Below are 23,218 nucleotides of genomic sequence, written 5' to 3' on the forward strand. Positions count from 1 at the left end.
GAACAGGAGAATGCCCGTTGACATGGGCAAAACACTAAGGTCATGAACTGATGGAACTGGAGGAGCCATTGGTACTCATTTTTAACCTGAAGAAACTGAGGTACAGTGAGTTATGCTCCTTGCCAAAACCCATAGAGCTCATCTGCATGTGACCTGAGGCTCCACTGGGGGAGAATTTCCTTTCTCTTACTTGTGTTGGGAACTGCCTCTCCCTAAGAGCTGGAGTCTTGCTCGGCCAGGATGGGAAGTCGAAAGTATTGAGAGTCACGGTTCTTCTCAGCCTGGCCTTTCCACCAGGTCCCTGACCACCACCCCCTGCCACACACACACACAGGTGCCCATTCCCTCTTACACCTGTTGTTTCCAGGTTCTGCTCTTTAGAAACAAGATGTCTGTGTGAAATGTTACCTAATGTCAGGCAGTAATGCTGTTTTATCTGTCAACATCACTACAGCAATAACACGATACATTTATTAGGCATCTGCTGTCTGCAGGAATTTTACTGCATGGAGAATGTTCAGTGAACAAGTGGGAACAAGGCGACCAAGATATATAATACAGAAGCAGTCTCTTTAAGGACTTATAGTCAAAAGGAGAGGGAAAGGGCCTTTTTAAATCATTGCAGTCATATGCATTAACAAAATGTTTTAAAGGCCTTTGGACTGTATTATGTTCAAATGAAGACTTTTAGTTTGTGTTTTTGGTTTGTTTGTTTTTCCTGAATTGTATTAATATAGACTGACTTACACAAACCCCAAGAAAATCCAATTTATATCAGGGTTCTTTTTTTTTTAACAAGTTAATATCAGATTTGGTTCAGGCTCAATATTATCTTTGTAAGTAGCAAATGTAGCTGTTATTTGAAGCCATTAAAGTTCTAAATTTGGTTGCAGCTGGTTATTGCACCCAGTCACAGATGTAAACTTTGATGAATTTGACAAGTTTAATTTGAAGCATTTGTGGGCATCTGTTAAGTATCCAGTGTAAGTATCAGTTATTCTTGGAAGTGGAATAAAAAGAAAGCATATTTAGATGGGAAACATCTTCCAGAGCTCAAAAAAATTGTGTCCTATAATTTTTTACATCATTGTCCCAATAAAGCAGTTCTGTTTGAATTTTAGAATGTTAGACTCAGAAGAGATCCTAAACAAATCCAGTTTAGCCCAGGCCTCTAGCTTTTCAGTCATATTAAGGACAAGGAAAATGAGTCCAGAAGAGGTTGTGACTTGCTCAGAGCCTTACAACTGAGTAAAAGTTCTGAGCAGACATTCAGGTTGCCAAACAGTTGGTTGGTGATCAGTTCGGCAATCCTTGTTTCGGCATTTGGGTATGTTTTCTGCATTCAGAGGTGAGTCAGTATTCTCCTAAGTGGACCCCAAAGTCTCAGATACTGTATCACGTTTCCATTATTCCTTTTTCAAAGCCAGCATGTTTTTTTTCCAGTCCAATGAACTTACCCTACGAGATATAATCCTCCTCTCTTTTTATTCCACTTTATTTTGGGCAGTCATCTGTGTGGCGATCACATATTTCTTAGTTGCAGATAAATTAAAGAGCTTTGGATGCCTGAAAACAGCTGCACGGGCTTTGCCTGGGTTGACACATTGATGTCAGCCTCAGAGTGCATGGCGTGTGCCAGAGCCGAGATCAGCTGCTCTTCCAGAACTGCAGCCCTGTACCGGAGCCTGGCGTTATTAGGTTGCAATTATTTTTGCCTACAGCAGGCAGTTATTCAGAGATATTTTACTTTTTATTAAAGTGAGATAAAAAAGGATTTCGTGCTTTAAAAAATGGCTTACTTGGCCATATCTTCAGCATAAGCATTGAGTTTTTTATTATTCATAGAATTCAAAACAGTGTCTTGAAAAATGAGTAAAAAGTACATCATCTCGAGGATAAAACATATTATTAAAATATGATGCCTTTTTGGTGAACCCTGATGGTAGTGTATTCTTAGCAGCAAGTGAATTTCTAACTTCGAATCCTTTTTTAAAGAATTATAATCATAAGCAACTTGAGCACTATCAAGATGCCAGACAGTGTGGTTTAGGGTGTTACATCACTTCATCCTCACCCTAACCCTATGAGATTGATACCATCAGTTGTATCACCTTCCCCGTTTTACAGATGATGGAAATAGAGATTTGGCAAGGGGAAGTAACTGCCCTAAGATACATAAGGAGTGCGTCTCAAAGACTGGGTCTTTACTATAATATATTGCCTCTCATGACTTGACAACTTGTGCCTACAAAATAAAAAATAATTATATTTGCTTCATCCCTCCAAAAATGTTTTTACCAATGTTAGAATGTTCACATCCACTGAGACATCATTAGATGTGTAGTCATGGACGTTAGCTATCAAATAGCAGCTCTCTCCCACCTAGGCAAAGCAGTTGTAATCATTTATTTTTAAGTTGCTCAGCTATGTCCTTCATCATGATCTTGTTAATAATGCCAGGCCACTTAGGAGCCATCGTTCATGAAATTTCATCATGTAAGCTTTCCAAGGGCCCTCACTACTGAAATACCAACTTTCTTTAATTAAAATTTTATTCTCAAAAGTAACAGCTATATGTGTTTTTTAGTAAGTTAATAATGAAACTAATTATTATGCTGCATTTTAGGCTACATCTATTTTAAATATGGGCACTGGTAGCTTTGTGTTCTCTGGCATCATTACCAAGGCAATATCAACGAAGCTGATATTTCTATCAGGAGGTTCTGAGGACTCCATTTTAATCAGACACTTTTTAAGGCAATGTCTGCGTCCTGCCTTTGCTCTAAATCATATTGATGGTGAGGTACAAAAGCTTAACTGCTTCGTTAAGTATTCCTTGTAAATGTAGCTACAGTAAGATGGAGAATGTCCCCAAAATGTGTTTACCAACTTATTAACAGATTAAAAATGATTTCCCATACAACAAGCAATTTTTTAAAAAACATGTCTGAGAATAAATTTAAATAATATACTTTATACTTTGGGATGTCCGTATCAGGACAACCTCTCTTCTACATTTATTTCACAAAGTGCTCTCCAAGAAACATCTTACTTCTGTTTGTTTTCTCTCTTGGATCAGTCATAGATGCCTGAACTTGTCCAAGTGACATGGAATTGCTCATTATCAATGCAAATGTACTCCTTGTGAATTCCTCAAGCCCTCTTGCTCTCTCCTTTGCCCACCTCTAATACTTAGAATCTTGCTGTAAGAGTGTATTGAGAAGTGGACTGCATTTGAATTATGCTATATTTGAATGATAGAGAATGAGAATTGTTCATCTCTCCTGCTAGATCAGGAGTTTTGAATTCTAGATTTTCCTGGCTGGGTTTCTGGGGTTCCTGAAACCAAGGAAATTTTATGCAAAATACCTTTTTATGTGCCTGGGTACAATTGACTAGAAAAAGGGTTCAACACTTTAATCAAATCTTTAATGTGATCCATATTCCTTCATAAATATTAAATGTCAGTGCCCTTGATCAATAATCTTTCAGTGGTGCCTATTGTTTAATTTTGCTTTTCTCCCCTTTTCAAAGACTAGTGAGGTTATTAAGCAGCAATTCCTAATTCGTGAACTTAAAGGTTTCTTGGAGTTCTTGCTGTTAAAGACGGAAAATATGTCAATTTAAATAAGATTAATATATCAAATTAATATAACTATTCTCTCCAACCCCCAGAAAAAAGAGTTTTGAAGATGCGTTCTAAGTGGGTGGCTGAGAGTAGAAAACGCAATGAGTAAGCATGCCATGACTCGGTCACTTATTCTAATGGCACTGTTTTCAATCTAATTAGCTGCCAAACTCTTTTAAACAGTTTTAATTCTATGCCATACATTGTTTAACTTATGTGCGTAGTGAACCATTAAAACCATTAAAGACAGGAAGAAAAAGAGAAATGCTGCAATGCAGTCTATGAGGATGACAAAATGAATAACATTTCTCTAAGTTCATTTCAACAAAATCATCACTATATTTATTCTAAAAATCTATATTAATATGTGCACATATATACATATGCATACCCATGCAAGCACACTTGTATGTGCATGTATGCATGTGTATATATATTTACTGTACAATTTTATCATCAGAATCCATGCACATTTAAGAGTGAAAAGGAGAGCTATTAATAATTACACCAGAACCACAGGCATTAACAGACACATAGGGTCACTCTATATAAAGCTGGAAAATTTTCATCTGTTATTAAAAAATAAAAAACAATGTTAGAGGTGAGGGAGGCAAATTTTAATCTCAATTTTATGCACTGTATTTTATAATGTATATTAAATAAAAGCTAGTAATTCAAAAAATAAACACATTCCAAAGCTTACAAAAGGAAAATAGTGGCATTTATATTCAATTTGGCTTTTTTATTTTAGAAAGAATAAAGGCTGTCTATAAACTATAATGTGATTTTGGTGGGTAAGTGCTTGCAGCGGTATGAAACCTTTTGTTTTATTTCATCAATTAGATACAAAACACAAGGACCATCAAAACCAACCAGTTGACTTTTTAAATGCATAAAGTATAACATTTCCAAACATCAAGATAAAAAGCATGTTTCATCTCTTTTGGTACTTTAATGTCTATTCTGCTACTCATTCAATCTCCAAAGCCCAACATTTCAAAAGATATTTGTTCAAAAACTATGATTTTTTTCCTTACATAGATAAGTAGAAAGTAAATTAAACATCATATATCATTTTTTAAGTGGAAAAAAGTAAAATTGGTTTATGTATGTTATGAATATTCTTAAATATTGCATTTTAAAGAATACTAGAAAGTAATCAATAATATATTAGTTGAAAATATTATGCTTTCTTCTTAAAAATCACTTGCTTAATCATTGAGCACACAAAAAAAGTAGAAAATGGTTAGGCTAGAAATATTCGTAAAGTGGAAGACTCTCTGTGCCTGTGCAAGGGACTCAGGTGTACTAGGTGCTAGGAAGCACTGTAATAGTCTAACAGATTAGGAAAGGGGCCCTGAGCAAGAGCAGCTGGCCGGGGGAAGCAGAGGAGGGAGCCAATGCTTTATGGCTTATCTTTGACGCTATGACAGGAGCTTCATTTAATAAGTCACCAGAAAAAGATTGAAAGGCACCTGTGTGAATCCAGTGTACACTCATCACCCTTTTGCTCTCAGATGGCTTTCGATGAAGGGGAACTCTCCTTTTCCTGAGGACTCTGATGTAGGGAAATGGTAGCCTATAGGAGATGCAAGCATAGTTTTGATTAGGAGACGAAAACATAGGGAACTAGGTTTGTTTTTTATATGGGAACAAAAAGGAGGCCTCAAATTCCTCTGAGTCCTTGGTGACATATATGGAGTAAAGCTTCTAAGGAAGGAATGCATCAGCCTTGCTGTCATAAAGTCACAGAAATCACTGTTTTACCATGGCTGGGAGTCTGGGCCCATGTGCCTTTCCAGATAATTCCTGTGAGACCGTCTGCTCCCTAGTTAGGACCATCTTGCCCATTCCAGTCCCTGCTGTCCTGGGTGTTTTGCCTATCTTCACATTCAGGGATACTTCTACTGCTTTTTCTGCTACAAATTACACTGTCTGTGTAATCCAAGGGTAGAATAGCACCATTACTGCATGACCCACCATCCCTTCCATATGGATAGTACATAATGACTGTGCCTTGGCTCTTGTGGAAATTCTGGCTGTTGAAGCCTGGGCATTGTCAACTGGGGAAGTTCCAGGATTTGTGTGTGTTTGTTTTTGCAAGTGGGGTCCATCTTGGTACTATCAATACCCAGTTTGTTCTTCATCTAAGGTACCATTCTGGATAGAGGGAAAATACTTCCATTAACTGAGGACCATGTGGTGGAAATTAATGCCAACTACCTTGTAAAAAATGCCATGTGCTGGGCAAATCACATTACCTGATATCTACCTAACCTTCACAAAAGCCCTGGGAAGTTAGGAATTATTTGCTCCCAGTTAATAGACAAGAAAAATGAAGCTCAAAAGTATTAGGCAATTTCTCAGAATCACAGAGCCGGTGGGTTGGAAGAGCCAACATTTAGCCTCCTGTCTGACTGATTACGGAGCTTGTGATTTTTCTATTAGAAAACAAAAATTCCTTAGATTTAGCAATAGAAAGAAGTTTAAAGTCTCATTTAAGAATCCCTTCATACCATTCACCTTGCTGATGGTGGCTTTAAATATTACAATGAATTATGGCTAAACGTACTAAACTTGAGACTGATTTACAACAGAGCATTTTCTAAACCAAAGATGCTTGTGGAATTGCAAGGCCCTGTTAGGGTCACTGTAGAAATAAACTAGATCCTCGTTTTTTCTTTTTCATCTTCCCTGAAATATTCTTCACCCATTATTATGTATTTGATCTCAGCCATCTGGTTCTGCAGCCGGTGAAGGAAAATGTCACATTCAACAAAATGAGTAGTAATGCTGCTTGAGTAGAATTATAATTTAACTTTTTTTTTCTTTGCCCTACAGGATATTTAAACAGTAACATTGCTCAATAGTACTTCTTAACTTATTATCAGTTCCCTACAAACATTGCCATTTCCTCCAAATGGAAAGGCAAGCATTAGGGCAATGAGTCAAATATTCCACCTAATATCTAATGACATATAAATTTGAGAGTTAACATTTACTTAATTGCTGAAGCAGTTATGCTAAGTGCGTCATCTGACGTAGTATCAGGTGTTAGAAAGCATAATTTCTGAGGAGAGAAAAAAGATCAATAAAATCAAGAGACAGTACTCTACTAAAAGCATTATTCAACTCTTTTTTAAAGTCTTCATTTGAGCAGATTGTCTCCGTAGCTAGGGAAATGCTCCCTGACATAGGAATCTATTTCTGTAATCTTTGAAGGGAAGGTTATTCTCTGTTTGCATTTTCTCTCATCACATAGCCATTCTCTGTCCTTCTCTCCTGACCCCATAACTGTATCTCTCAGGTTTCTTTGCCTTTTGGCATCCAGGTGGGTTTTGCTAATAGAAGGCATCAGCAGCAAGAAATCAAAGGGCAGAGGGAGAAGGAGCAGACAGAGGGAGAGAGTGGGCAGAGGGAGAGCCAGCAGCAGTCTCTTCAGTTCCCTTCCCACCTTGGGATGCAGTGGGTTCTGGCAGATAGCCCCATCTCAGCACTCCCTTCCTGGCTTCTGGTAACACTGGCTTCTTCCCTAAGACCCTCAGGCCTAGGGGAGAAAATAGTTCTCTACTCTTGTTAGGCTTTGTGTGTCTTCCTCACTTGTTGGTCCCTTAACTCGCCTACTCATTTGGCAATACTTTCTTTCTTTCATACCTCTTGAGTTTCATCATTTGTGTGGAATTCCATCACCTGACAGGCCCCTGAAGAGATGGGGGAAAATCACCAGAACACCCACATCCTAATTCTGACACTTCTGGGCTGTATAATCTGACACAATCTACTCAGTTCCTGTGCTTCACTTTCATCTTCTATAAAATGAGAACAATAATTGTACCCACTTGATAAAGTGCTTAGCACGGGAAGTAAAATAAGGCACACAGATGGTGGTACTATTAGCTAAGGTGAAGAATGGACCCTGCTTTCTTTCCCTGTTTGAGTGAGGACAAGTCTAGTCTATAGTAATACACTGTGTGGGCTCAGAATTTTGCCTGTCGATAATTAACTACTAATATGAATATCTGAATGTTGGGATACAGTTGAGCCGATAGTTTCAAAAGAGATGATTGGATTCCACTTTTTGCAACTCGTTATAAGTTCTTTGAACCTCTAAAGCTCTTATGTTCTTTCTTCCTATTGTCCTATTCTCTGTTCCCTTACAAAAGTTTGTTGGTAACTTCTAGAGGCAAGGTAGGTGAGCTCCAGTTCACATATACAAGATATACTCTCTGGGTTATTAGTAATAACATGACAACAGCAGCAGAACTGGTATATGTGTGGAAAGAAAATGGCATTTATTTCAATTCTGAAGCATTGTGGACTGTTACCAACATGACACAACACAATCCTTTAGTGTAAGCATTTAGGAAAAAAAAAATATTCCTAGCAATTTAGTCTGCCACATTTGGAGGAAGCACTGTAGCTATGTATGCTGGGGAAGTAAATTAACATAAAAATGGTATTTAGTCCCTGATTTATGAGAAATTCTGTGTAATCCTTTGCAAGTAGCTTTCTTAGTCCCGTAAACCTCAGCTTCATCACCCAGAGTTTGTTGGATCAGGACATCTCCAGATTCATTGTTCACACTCGGAAGGAACGACTGCAGGCTTAGTGAGGGCCAAAAAGCCTTTAGAAAAGCAAGGAATACCAGCTGTATGCTGCCTAAACGATGAGGGGAGGGAAAGTAAGTGAGGTCCAGGTTTTTTGTTTGCTTTCTTGTAAGTGAAAGGGAGGTTAAGGCACAGTCCCAAAGGAGCATGACCACTGGTTAGCAAACTCAAGGTTTGCTATGTGAAGTCCTAAAAAACAGAGGCTGTAAGAATCTAAGTTTCCCAAATTCCTCACCAGCTTGAGAATGCCAAACATAATCTGTTTCAGGTTCATTTTCCCTTCCCTTTCCCCACTCTCCTTTTTAGCCCCTTTCCATATTTCCTTCTTTTTTCTTTTTCTGGACCTATCATTGCCCCATCCCAACAGCAAGAGGTAGAATTAAAACCTGTGCTGTGTTCTGTTGATTTGCTATTAGAAGGAACTTTTTTTCCCCAGAGGCAACGGGGATAAGAGAATGTAGCTGTTGTCTGTCTAGATTTTTCTTTATACGCTTGTGATGATGATAAATCATTTCCCTTCTGCCCCCTCTGTGCATTGTCAGGGCTTTGGACTGTGCTGTGTACATTGTTTCTTCATTCTTTTCCTCCAAGTTTTTGTTTGCTTGCTCATTTTCTACTATGTGCCATTGTGGAATGCTTGTGGGGTGAGTGAGATGGGACAGTTTTTATCAACATCATCAGCGAATGTTCTTGAGGCACTGAATATAGAACACAGGCCTAGGCAGAGATGTACAAGGTATGCTCTTTTTCCAAAGGATTGCAATCTACCTGGGAAGCAGGACTAAATATGTAATAATATGTGATTCAAGGCCATACAAGGTGGGGAGTGCAAAGAGTGAGGGAAGGCAGTCATATATATTGGTCATTGCCAGGTGCTCAACCACTGGTATCTGCCTTCCAAGAGGGTAATTAGCCCATCTTGGCACCCTTTGAGAAAAGAATTGTACCCATTTACAGATAAGAAAAATGAATTCAGAGGAGAGATGGCCTCCCACAAAGTGTGATTTGCCAGATCCATTACCCACTCTGTGAGGAGGAAAAAATAAGTGGGTTAAACAATAGGAATTCAAGACGGTGTGTTTATTGAGAGGCAAGGCCCAGCAGTGATCCTCAAAGTGTGGTAGCCAGACTAGCAGCACCAGCAGCACCTGGGAACTTGTCAGAAGTGCAAATGTTTGGGCCCTAACCCAAACCTGCTGAATCAGAATCTAAATCTCTGGGAGTTAAGGTTTAGCACTTAGTGTTTTAACAAGTCCTCCCAGAGGCTTGTTATTCAGAGGCAGGCTGGAGTTGAGAATCATCCACCCAGGAAAAGAATGTTTCAGCTGGGTGGAGAAGCAGGCAATCGGAGGCGAAGTTGAGATGGTGAGGCTGGGTGGAGTGGCAAACAGTGCAGACCTCGCTGGGTGTGGATGGACCGGGGTAGTGCCCTGTCAGTGGTACTTCAGAGAGTGTCCTGCCAAGACAGAGTGTGAAGCCTATTCTTGGCTCTCTTAGACCCAGAGTTTGCATTATCTCATTACTCTGAAGGCGGAGCTCCCTCTGCCTGGGGGTTTAGGAAGCTGGCTATGCCTCTTATGGGAGCTCTTCCTACAGCCTAAAGGGACTTCAGACAGCTTTCTGACCACCACCATTGGGGTACTTAAAGCACTTTCAACCAAGATGAAATGCAAGTGTTACCCTTGAATGCCTTGGATTGAAAGGAAAAATTAACCAGTGAATGATCTGAATCATTTCTCATCCTACCCTGGAGCAAGCCATTAAAAGAATGAAACTGCTCTGTCATGATGGAGACAGCCTGCCTAGAGGGATGATTGAAAGAGTCTTCAGGACAGACTATTTGTACTTTAGTTTCATTTTCACTTTAATTATCATGAAATCTGATTTAAGTGTTGACTATTGGCTCCAGTTCCAGCCACCTGAAAAGATAAGCACATTTGTATCTGTGTGGACAAACTGTAGACTTCTCATTGCTGTCTCAATCCAGATAAAAATAATACTTTTAAATAACAATTTCCCACACAGTGAGATTAAAGATATTTCTTATTGCTGTTACTGAGGATAATCACGATCCAGATGATTATTCACATGACCAGAAAGTATCTCTTTGCTATTGCTTGGGGTTGTGACATCATCCAGTTGACAAACAGAGGCTTTACTTTGGGGTCATCTGTTGTAATATGGATGACAAAACTGAATAACAGGGAATCAGAAGCCATGTTCCCCAACTCCGACTATAATGACAACCTTAAAAAATGTTTAGCCCCAAATTCTCCTTGAAAAACATTGGTTATAGGTATAATAGATAAATTTTTTATCAAGCTCAGTTGTGTTGCTGTTGGATTTAATGAGCTATACATTAGATAAAATCTAAAATCAGCCAATCGCTCTTGGTTGTAATGAAATATAAACAAATTGACCTTTTAATTTTTATGCCATCCTGAAATTTAAAACTGACTGATTATATCTACTTCAACCTTAAGGAAAAATCAGAAAAAACTAGATCTGCAAAACATTGGCACTTAGCATTTTGTGTCTGTGTGTGTGTGTATATGTATATATAGCAAAAACATATGTCCACAGTGTAACAGAAAACATCTTACTGACTCTTGTTTCAGTTTCTTCATGAAAATTTCACTTGATTATCCACTGAGTAGATGCTATAGAACATGCCGTCCATATCAATGGATCTTGTCAATTAATTTTTAATGGAGAGTTTCTGGGACCATGGGCTTCTCATTTATTTCGAATCAAGTCTTCCTTGGGTTATTGCAATTCCATGTGGATCAAAGGACATTAATCACATTCATAAAATAAATAAGAGCATTTTTCCTTCAAATTCTTATCAGAAGTTATCTTGGGTGGCTTCCATTGCCTTCCCAATATTAGGTTATAGCATTTTGCTGTGGCTCCTAATAAGCTCTCTGAGTTGTCTTGTGTCTTCCTTAAGTTGGCAGGGAGGAAAGACCCGGGATACTTTAGTGCTGGATCAAATGAGATATATAGTAGTAGGGAGATGCTACTAGATGATTCAGAGAGAAAATTCAAACTCTTTGTCACCCAGGTCCCAACCTCCATGAATGTATACATCCCTTGATGTTCAATGTGCTATGAATCCTGACAGGTTCACAGATTTTCTTACTCTCTCTCAGATTTTTAATTTTTTCTTATTTCCTTTTCTTAAAATATAAAAATCCTTACATTTATCCCATGGTAACAGAACAACAAAAACAAAACTATAAAATCCCATCAACCCCATGTACCCCTCTGGCTCTCTGCCCAGTTTTCTGCCCAGCTTTTTGCCTCACTGCAAGCTTCCCAAAGGTATCTCCTTGTTCTTCGTGTCTGGCTGATTGACCCATCACTGAAGTGGCTCTGTTAAGATCACTAGCATTTTTCTGAGCCTAGGGTTTACTTTCTTCTCTTCTTTGGCAGTTGTGTAGCTCTGGCCATTGTCATATTTCTCTTTCTTGAAACACTCTCCTCCCTCTTCTTACTTAGTACCACTCTCTTTTGGCTCTTCTTCTGATTTTCCTACTACTCCTTATTCCCCTATTCTGGTTTCATTTTCTCAGCCCACTATTTGAATATTATTGTGCTTTACAACTCCATTTTGTTAGTCCTCTCAATCTGTACCCACTCATGAATAGATTGTCTTCAATAGCAACTGTGTCCTGATGACTTCTAAATCTGTACCTCTAAGGCAGGCTGCTTGCCTCAGCCCCAGGCCCCTTTGCTCACTTATTTACTGATCATCTCCTTGTAATTGTCCCTGCTACATTTATAGATAAAGACTACAGTTCACTCCTTTATCCAAACCAGAACCTGGGATTTATTATTGGGTTTTTCCTTTCTATCACCCCCTCCCTGTGGCTCAGAGATTCCAGTTTCTGATAGTCCACACCCTATATCTCTCCCTGATGTATCCTTTCTTTCTGTCACTACCACCCTGCCTTAGTTTCTGTCTTCATCATCTCTGACTTAGATTATTGCTTTTGCTCCCAGTAGAGTCTCTACATCCGGTTATGCAGCCCCACACTGTCTCGTGAGAATCTCTGTGAAACGGTTGTCCATCATTTCATTGCTCTGCTTATGAGCCTTACATGGCACCCTAAGTCTTCCAGTATTAAGTTCCAATTTTAAAACATGGTTTTCAAGGCCCTAGGCCTTGAACCTGGCTTCATTTCTACCTCCCTCTATTGCCTCTGCCTATTTCTAACCTACTGCCACCTCTAAATATTTACAATCTTTGAACATATTTTTGCATTTCTGGCCTTTGCGCATGCTGGCCCTTATGTTTATACCTCCTTTATCCTGATTCTTTCCACTTTACCGCCCAACACACACACATTTTCCATCTTCCCCATCTACCCCAGAAGTAGGGGAATCACCTTTCTCAGTGACTCTAGAGTCTGAGACATGCTCCTGTCCTAGTGTACTACAAGTTTCATTTATGGCCTGTCTCCACCACTTGTGTACGCTCTGAGAATGGCTTTTATAGTCGTTGTTATACCAAATGGCAAAGAACAAATAGTCAATAAAGTTTATGGGAGGAAGGCTCAAAGGAACAAAAATTTAAAAGAACTGAAAATTTGATTGTTTGACATTGAATATTAGGTCATTTGTGTGCCAGAGCTATCTCATGCAGCTCACCTTTTTAAAAATCAGCAATTTTGCCAGCTGGTTATTAAGCCCTTTGTAGCTTGAAATCAGCCACGGTGGGAATCTTTACACCAGGGAAATCAGCAAGCACTACAAATCAGGGCTTTTGTTTTTCAGGGAGTCAGTTTTCCAGCAGACCACTGATATTCATTATCATGGTTCAGTCAGTTAATCCACTCTCATGTCCATCAAATGTATAATACCATTGGAACTTCTAGATGTGGCTGCTTCTGACAGTTCACAGCAGCTATGTCCCTTATCTCCATTTCTACCTCCCCTGACTTAGCTCCTGTCTTCATTGTCTCCGCCCTAGGTAATTACTGTTGCCTCCCAGTAGATTCCACCACTAGAGCAATGTTTGAGTAAAAATCCTGCCTGTCTGGAACTGAAGAAGATAGTTATTGTTGATAGTTGCTTGGGAATAACAATGTATAATGCTTTATTAAATAATAATAATTGTACATTATTAAATTAAAGGGGGAACTTTTAATTTATCATCAGTTGACTATGAAATAGTTTTTCTAGTTGTAGTGATATGTGGATTTCTACAGGTTGAATCTGTGGCCATAGTACTTATTTCAAGATAGTTGCCTAGGGCTGGGTTATATCCTGTACTCATGCAGCAGTGACAGTAATTTGATCACAATGTTGTTGACCCCTTGACTTTTGATTTCATGATTATCCTGTTCCAGTCAGCTGGTCAACAGCAATTCATCAATATAATTATCCACCAGCAGGAATAGTCTCATGGGGCAGCTATTAGAGCCATCTCCATTGTGACATTGCCCCAAGCTTGGTCTGGGGGAAAAACTCCTTATGTTGCCTCATCAGCATTTTGCTGTCACCCTGCCTGGTTTTAAGTATATCCATAATTAACACTGCTGGTAGAGGTGCAAGAATGCCACATTTTCTTCTAGCCACACAACCTCATTAGGAAAGTAAAACCTTTGTGAGTATTTCATGCAGCCTTTCTCCCTGTGGGTTGTTGAAGCTCTCTGGATGTCAGCACAGCACTGTGGGCCAGAAAAGTTCAGAGAATTACTTCAATAATATGACAGCCTCTTCCATTTAAAATGGAATTCAATGCTGGCTTCCCTCAGAGGCATTCATTGAAATTCCGTGCACGATCCATTCCTCTAGTCATTTAACAATGTCTCTCATGTTTGCCCTGATTTAAAAAAAAAAGAAAGAAAGAAAAAGAAAAAAAGAAAACCAGCTTTGTATTTGCGATAACATGGATCAGGATGGTATAATTACAGTGAAGAGGCCCCCGAGCTTGCAGTAATAGGATGGTTCATCTGATATGTACTGCCATTAGAAAATGACCCATGCGTGAATGTTCTCAGGGGACAGTAAAGAGGCTTTTAAGAATTACACTCTGTGTAGTATGAAAGCTAATGAGCAAAAGAGCAAGTACGAAGAAAAACTACTGCTTCAGGAAGCATGGTTCCACTTAGGGCCTGTCACAGCTTCCCTCGAATTCATTAAGATGGACTAGTCTTCCCTGGGACAGGTACTGCATTCCCTCCATTCCCCTGCAGGTCATTCTGCACCGCCTTCCTAAGAAATTAAAATCACGGCATAATAAATGGTATGGAAAAGAAAGAGGATGGATGCAGAGACTGCCGATAAATAAGGTGAAAGCAGACATTCACATCAAAGATGAAAGAAGTCATAAAAAGCTTCAACAGACAAAAAGAAAGAAAAAGCAATTTCTTGTGTACCCTTTAAAATTTTTTTTAGAACCATTTTATGCTATTTCACTTCATATATAAAAATAGAACAGTACTTATAATTTCAAGAGACTTTTTATACTATATCTTAACTGTTTGCTATGTTTGAAAATGAAAAAATTCTTTCAATGTAGTCTATACTGCTTTTTGTTTTAAAAGCGCTGCTTAGGGTTTTACATTGCATAAATTGGGAGGTTGGCATAGAGGCAAAAAAAAAAAAAAAGATGCACACCTTGCTTTTTAAAGTTGACCCCACTTGGCCCACATTGTCGTGACTGGGATTTATTACCTGGGTGTTGTATTAGAGTAGGACAGTCTGTAAAGGCCAGCAAAATCAGATGCCTTCCTTCTGCCCGAGGACCTCTGGTTCTTACAGGCCTCAATGTGGGTGGAACTGTCAAGGCTGTCTTTGCCTTGACACGAGGGGAGAGTTGCAGGCAAGTTGCTGGTAGTGGACCTCCATTATCCCAAATCCACCTCAAAAGTTGCTGGTAGTGGACCTCCATTATCCCAAATCCACCTCAAAAGTTGCTGGTAGTGGACCTCCATTATCCCAAATCCACCTCTGTGAGGCATGAGACAGTGGTTTTCTTTCAAAAAATCATAGAAATGCTGTAATATCAAGCCACATATCTGTTCTCACCACCACCTAAGGCTACCTTGAACAGCAAAGCACTGTAAGTAGATGAAGCTAGAAAGTACCCCGTCTTAGAGAATGTGCCCTAGTGATGAAGCGAAACAGGGACAAATCCTTAGTGCACACAGAATTAGAAGGCATGATAGCCACCTGTACATTCCATCTCCAGGTAGCCCAGTGGATCTTAATTTCTTCAGACCTCCATCTGACGTCCTAGGCTGTTTTTCAGAGTCCCTATGTATCTTCTTTCTCTTACTTGTTTTTATTTTTCAAATATGATTACTGTCTTTATTTCCAAAGGCCAAATGATTTTTCTAGGGGCAGCCATTACCTGGAACAGCCAAAAGACTGAATTAATCCTATATTTAGTGTAGAATTAAGCTATTTTTTTCTTATATTTCAAAATTCTAAGATCATTGAGAAAATGAGCCAATTAACAGTCTCTTCAAAGATTGTAAGGAGATCCATTATTTGAAAAAGTCCTAGTAATTAAAAACTATAGTGTCAGCTGATTAGAAACTAATGAAATAAATGAAGGAACTGGAGTCTATTTGAATGACCTCCCACCCACACTCCACTCTTGACTTTCTGTCTGATGTCCCATTGTCTAAGTAACAAGCCTTCAAAACTGTTATCGAGTGGTTCTGACAGGCAATCATATTTTACCTTTGATTTTCTTTTCTTCTTCCTTTGATACTAACAAGATTTTGTTTAACAAACTGTGGAGCGTAGCTCTAGTTCTCTTTACTTAATTGTTTTAACTATTGAGAAAACAGTTAATACAATCAACAGTCATTGAATACCTACCACATAAAAGGGATTATGTGGAGGGTATGAGAGTTAGAAGACTGTAAATAAATAATGCTACAGTTTAGTGAGTAAAAGCAAAGGTGTTGAAGTCATAAAACCACAATTAAATTCTTGTCTTTCCTCATAGCATACGTGTGACCTTGATGAATCACTGCATTCTTCTAAGTCACGTTTTAATAATGACTGCCTCCCAGGATTGTCATAACAATCGGGTGAAAAAGCTTAATTCACCATTTGGCTCAGAGTAAGTGATCAACAAATGTAGCTAGTTTATAAAGGAAAATCTTCAAAGGAGATAGAAGTATAGAGAAATCGATAGGAAACTGAGAAACAGAACCAGGCAGATATTTGAAAGTGGCAAAATGTACAAACTATAAAACTTCAGCAAAAGGACAGGCTAGTTCTAGATGAGTATTTTTCTTCTTCATATTCTTCACAAGAATACCACAGTCAAGAATTTGCTGAGCTACTGTAATTCCACCTCAAACCATGTACAAAAAGCGGAGTTTGAATTTAGAATCAAGCCTCTTGCTGGTTCCTTAGAAACTCGGAGAAATATTTGTATCTTGGCTCATCCAAGATGAGTGATTTTTACATTAAGCAGATTGTTAACTCTAATCATTTGAAAAGACATTCTACCATATTAAGAATACTTCACTTAATAAATACAACATGTAAATTACACTGCTTAAGTGGATTGGGAAGGAGAGGCTGTGAGAATTGGCTAGCTCCTCAAGAAATTTGCTCTGTAGAAATTTGCTCTCTTAACCAGTCCCTTCTCCATCTTCAACTTCCATAATTAAGAACAATGGTAGGGGTAACAGAAACCCAGAAATAGAGATTGCTACTTTGTTTGTCATTTCATTAATTTACAAAATGTTGAATCTGTAACAAAGTACTCAAATAAGAGTTAAAATAATGAGAATCACAATCATGACAATTTATAATTCTTAATCTATTTACATTCTGATTCTTCATAATCGTGCTGCATCAAGAGAAATGGTTTTGCCCAAATATTAACAAAATACCTTCAAACTACAAATGGTATTCAACAGCTGTTGTATTATCATAGAAACCCTATCCAATTTTCAGATTTATACGATTCAGACGTTTTAAATCTTATAAACTCCTTGATTTTTAGCAGAGTGCGTTCTTTTATTTGCTAGGAGGCATTTGTCCATTCCTAACCTTTTTACCTTCAGAAAATAAATGACATGTGTGACTTGAAAATTGAATCAATCTTGACTGAAAAAGAAATAATAAAAATAGCTAATGTCTTTATCATCTCCACAGCAAGCCTACGGGGCAGACACTGTTGCTGCTTCAGTTTTGTAAGATGCATTATATCGTGCTAATCCTCAATAAATATGAAAAAGTGATCATTTCACAGCTAAGAATTGACAAACTGGAACACATTTCTCATTTGAATAGACAAGATAAGCAGGTTGCCACCAGTGCTGCCATCTCTGCCTTCGGGTGTGTTGTGTCCCCGGCAGACACTGTTGGTTCATTCTTAGGTCACTGCTATCTCATTTCTATTTGTCTATTTCTGGACCAGAGCTCGGATTCACATTCCAGGCAGCCGCCTGTCTTAAGGACCATTCTGCTACCTACCTTCTGTGACATAATTTAAAGAAATGAGTACCCCCAATTAAACTATTCCAGGTGTAAATTTCTTGCCTGGAGAGAGAATTGAGAAAGGAATGGGATTCATGAATATAAATTGGGCTCTCTTTACGTTTAAGTTTTCATTTTGAAATTGTGGAGTGTTCACTGTCCTCATAAATCCTTATTTGCTTTAAGTGTGTTTACAGTGGGAACCCCAGTGCAGAGCTGGTAGCCCATTGCTATGCATAACTGAATATTAAAGTTCACAAATCATCAGGCGGAGGAGGCCTGGGAGGGGGATGCTGCGGCAGCGCCTCTGCATCTGTGCTGGCAGCAAAGATGAATTCCGCTCTCACTGGCTCTGAGCCTTTATTGGGATGGGGCTCCCCAGCCTCCCCACTCTTTTCCTCTCCTTGAATGTTATTCGATGTTTGCTTCCTCTTCCTACCAAGACATTCTGTTTTCTGAATGTCTTAACAGCTCTGTTATTTTCCTTTCACCCAGTTTTGGTTTAGAAGCTGGTGTAATAGATAAATCTCCTATAGACCACCTAAATTTGTTTTTGAACAGGTAACTCTGTGAAAGGATGGAAGGATTCAATCAGGAAATACATAAATAATCTTCAGACACTAGGTGATACCCTCCTCTCTCCTCCCCTTTCCTCTACTCCTCCCTTCCCTTCCGCTCCTGTATTTGCTTCCACAATAGCTGTATGTGTTCTGCAAATGATCCATTGAGGCCAACTGGGCTTTCTTGTATGATAAAATATTAGCCAAAATATTAAATGACTCTTCTCTCATTTTCAACTTGTGCTTTAAATCTTCAGCACAAGTCAGGGTTAGGGTTAGGGTTGGTTAGGGTTAGGGTTAGAAATAAGGCCCTATTATATTCACAATTATATGGACTTGAGAGTGAGTTCACATTGCCTGCTCTTTGCTGTAGAACAAAGTGGTAAGGAAGTCTGTTGGTTGTAAGTTTTCTATAATTATACTAAGTTATTTTTCTTATGTATATAATAATTCATGCTACAAAGAACTTGATGTGGTTTGGAATAATATCATAATAAAATGGTAAATTGGCCACAAAATTTTTCAGGGCAACTGGATATATGAATTAGAATGGAAGATCTAGACAATGAAAAACAATAGAAAACAATTATTCTGCAATTAATGTTAAAAGAAATTTCTCTTAAAGTGCCTCTGCGTTTGAGGCCTTCTGGGAGGTAGTGGTAACAGTAATGGCCTAGGTTGTATTTCTTCTTCCCAAATCTGATGGTTTTTCCCTATTGCACAAACTGTAAACATCCTAGGTATGCAGACTTCAGAGCTGGTATTGTTAGTCTTAAATAGACCTGCTCGGCAAATTAAAGGAAAGCTTTGACTTGTGGACATAATGTAGTGGGAGGGAAGATGGCCATTACCCTCAAATATATTCATAATATGTGGTATCTTTATAAGAACTTAAAAATTCAATAAATTAAAACCACTGTGAAAATGAATTAAAACGAATATTAGGAACATAAAACAATAAGATACATAAAGAAGGTCAAAGGGTTAAATCACACACTGGCTCCACTCACCAATTTTAGGAACAGCCCAGACCTCCCAAATTAGCCTTTTCCCTAACTTGCTCTATCAGGTATTCCAAACTGAGGACAACTTGCTTCTATCTCATTTGATGAACTGAGCTGATCTCTTAATTCAGTGACTATTTACAAGCCACATTTCTACAGTATTTCTGAAATGAATGAAGGTGTATTTTTGTATATCAAAGGATAGTTAATATTGTCTTCTGTAAAGACTATAATTTTATCCTTCTTCAATATAATGTTAGAACTCTCACTTGCACCCAAAATATAGGTTATTTATTAATGATGTATATTGATTAGGTATTTTCTTTTACTGTTGCTTTCAATTTGGAAAATCTGGTTATAAAGCTTAGCTCAGTGTTTGTTAAGAAAATCTAGAATTTTAAAGATTCTTCTCTCCAAGAGAATTGTATTCAGACAACAGTTCTACTTATTCTCAAGTACTCAACATGGTTAATAATATAAGCTCTGGAAGGACCTTAGTTTACAGCATAAAGTTTCTGTTTCATTTCTCTACCGCTATGTCATTTTCACCTAAATCATAATGTTCTTTCCAATATTTATAAGAACAATTCAAATCCTTCTTCTAAAAATGCATTTTAAACCACTCATTGTGGTGAGGATTACAATAATTAGAATAAATCAATTCTGGTCTACTTAAAAAAGAAAGAAAAGAAAGCCAAACAACTGACTCACCCAGAAGGACACAAACAGATAAATTTTTTAAATGTTGCATTCTCTGTTATTTATTATATATACATGGTCACTTATTGGAGTGTTTTAGCAGAACATTCTCTTGGAAGCTGGTGGTTAAACAGAATAAAAGGATGGCATATCTTTCACTGACTATTGCCTTTTTGTCTAAGGCAATGGATAGAAAATTATTCAGGGTAGTGAATCATTTTGTTCAATAGGACATAAAAACATAGAATTCATGGAAAGTTATTAGGCTATTTGATGGTTTCTGTGTGAAATGAATTAGTCCAGGAAAATGGGATAATAAGGGAAGGGGTTAATCTATTAATAATTTTAAAATAACTTGCTAATCTGTGAATTGTCCAAATATCATTGAAACCAAAGAAAAAGCTATATATGAAAGGTATAATAATTTGTAGCAGTCAACTCATATGAGTACAAGCTTCTGTGTTGGTGCCACGAAGACTTTAATATTGTCATGCGTGTTCATTGGACCATTGTGCATAACATTAGAAGTGTTGGTGAATTTTTGAAGCCATAATCTTGTTAACTCTTAGAAGTAAAAAATACATTCTTAGGAAGTAAACGTGTGGATAACAAACACATTCCTGATACGGAGATTGAGATGTCTGAAGCTTGCCTTTTGAACAAATGCTCTTTGCCCACAAGACATCACTTTGTTTGTCCTGGCACAACCAGTTCAAACGGTCGCTTGTCTTCACAGGTTACCAGCCAGTCCTGTCTGGTCAACAGGGGTTCCAAGGCCTAATGGGAGTGCAGCAGCCTCCTCAGAGTCAGAGCGTGATGAGCAACCAACAAGGAACTCCGGTGCAAAGCGTGATGGTTTCCTACCCAACAATGTCTTCTTATCAGGTGCACATAAGCAGCTTGGAAGATTGTGGGTTATATAGTAGCACTTGCCAAAGTAGAAGATGTGGGTATGTCCCTGTGTTGGGTGGTTGGCTGGGTCGTGGGTGCTCGGCCCAGCTGCTGTTGATAATTGACTTTGAATCAAGATTACAGTAGAAAAGTAAAAAATGAAAAATATATGCGTCTATAACTACTATGTCTTTAGACTGCCCTGGTAAGTTTGTTTCCACATAAACTTTCTATTCATGAAAGAAAATTCATTAGTCTAAAGTTCTATTCATAAAGACCTTTGGGCATTTTATTGAAATTTTGCTTATTGGTAGAATGACAAAGTCCCATTCATTTTTGCACATATCCAAAGAAACTTCATTTTTCCATAATTTTAAGTTGTATTTTAAAATGGCATTTCAGATTCATTTAAGGCAGTGGTCCCCAACCTTTTTGGCACAAGGGACCAGTTTCATGAAGACAATTTTTCCATAAACCTTGGGGGAGAGGGAAGAGGGTGGCACCAGAGCTCTGTGGCCCAGTCCCCAGTCTGTGGCCTGCAGGTTGGGGACAGCAGACTTAAAGGGCATTTATGGGGCATAACAACTGCATTTTGCAGACTAAACCCAAGTTGAGTATTTAGAAGGTGTTATGTACCCTTTTGTGATTTACATCCCGAAGTACCCCAAAAGTAGAAATGAAGAGTCAGTGAAGTGCTTTAATTATTAAATTTAGCTGTACCAGTTACTTCTTACCCTAAAGTACCTATCTTACGACCTCCTACTCTGACTATTCTTGCTCACATTACATCGACTTCTACCCCAGCTCCGCATTAGGTGTTTTCTAAAGCTGCATGCAGGTGGAGAGTTTTGTAGGTGCCCAGGACAAAATCCCCTTTTACCATGTAAGGCTTCAAGTCACTTTGTTTGTGTAAAACCAGAAAGGAAGTATGGCTTTCCAAACTGAGAGAAATCCAAGATAGGAGATCCAAACTGCAGTCCCTGCAGGACATCAAGAGAGAAGAGGGAAGGCAGCTCAGAAGTAACACCTTCTGAGCATCTACTGCATGCCAGGCATTGTGCCAGGCACTGTATGCCATCTCTGCAATTCTTTCAATGAAAATTCAAAGTAGGTGCCATTATCCAAATGGTCTAGGGAATCAGAGAAGTTAAGTAACTTTCCCAATGTGAAACAGCTGATCAGCGGCAGAGCTGGGATTGGTGACCTGTTAGATCTAACACAAAAGCTTGACTATTTTTCATGAAAGCACACTGTTTATTGTATACCCCAAAATAGCCTCTTTATGCAAGGGTTCTTGCTTGTGTCTTTGTACAGGTGCCAATGACCCAGGGTTCTCAAGGACTGCCCCAGCAGTCATATCAACAGCCAATCATGCTACCTAACCAGGCAGGTCAAGGGTCACTTCCAACCAATGGAATGCCTGTTTACTGTAATGTCACACCGCCAACCCCTCAGAACAACCTTAGGCTGATTGGCCCACACTGCCCCTCCAGCACCGTCCCTGTGATGTCGGCTAGCTGCAGGACAAACTGTGCAAGTATGAGCAACGCTGGTTGGCAGGTCAAATTCTGAGAGCTCCGGCTGTGGTGCATTTCTTCAGATATTACTCATGGCCTTTAAGGGAAGAAGAAGAACATGGGAAAACTGGCTGAGGACTTAAGTATTCACTCAACACTCAAATGATTGCTGCTGGTATTCTGTAAAAAATAAACAAAGACTAATACACATGTTAGCTGGTTAATGGTGCATATTTCTGTCATGTCTGCTAGGTATGCATTTATAGCTTAGCTAGTGACATGAATTCATCAAGGTAAGATTTTCTCCTACCACTGAATACCACTGTGTAGATTATAATATCCCTAATTTGAATTAGTTTTGTACTTTGTGTTGAGTTTGTGATGCTAAAAGTATTTAAAAATTATATACTGAAATCACATTGTACCAAAGCTGTAATGGAAAAGAAAAGAACTGATGAATGGAAGGAATAATTTATATACACTATAGAGTTTTCTTTTTTAATGGATATATACTGTATTGTAGTGTTTAACCAAAATAAAACTATCTGACCTTATAAAGGAAGGTCATGTTTTTACCATCAGTTTTTTCACTCTCTCTTTCAATGTGTATTTATTATGTGTCACTGTTATCCCTTTTGAGCACTGTTTTATGAATAATGCATGAAAAAGATGCTGCGGGTATTTGTAAGTGAACTGGCATCACATGGGGAGATGTTGCAGGCAAAGACTTAACCAACTGTAGTTTATTGTCATAATACTACGGGGGTCCTGAAAATAGGATGGCATCCTTTCATTCATTGCTTGAGTTCACAATTTTGAAATATATACCTTGCCTTAGGTATATAGCGGTGCC

General features: G+C 38.5%; 1 protein-coding gene across 2 annotated transcripts in view; it reads left to right on the plus strand.

Moving 5' to 3' along the window:
- Positions 1-22,943, plus strand: part of ARPP21 (cAMP-regulated phosphoprotein, 21kDa) — a 153,444-nt gene extending 130,501 nt beyond the window's left edge. For both annotated transcript variants that reach the window (XM_012653138.1, XM_012653139.1), the window contains 2 exons: positions 20,694-20,842; positions 22,163-22,943. In XM_012653138.1, the coding sequence (XP_012508592.1) occupies positions 20,694-20,842; positions 22,163-22,420 (407 nt within the window). In that variant the 3' untranslated portion in view covers positions 22,421-22,943. The remainder of the gene's footprint in view (positions 1-20,693; positions 20,843-22,162) is intronic.
- The last annotated feature ends 275 nt before the right edge of the window (positions 22,944-23,218 follow it).

The sequence above is a fragment of the Propithecus coquereli genome, unplaced genomic scaffold (genome assembly GCF_000956105.1).
Source record: "Propithecus coquereli isolate 6110/MARCELLA unplaced genomic scaffold, Pcoq_1.0 Scaffold414, whole genome shotgun sequence".
Taxonomy (NCBI): domain Eukaryota; kingdom Metazoa; phylum Chordata; class Mammalia; order Primates; family Indriidae; genus Propithecus; species Propithecus coquereli.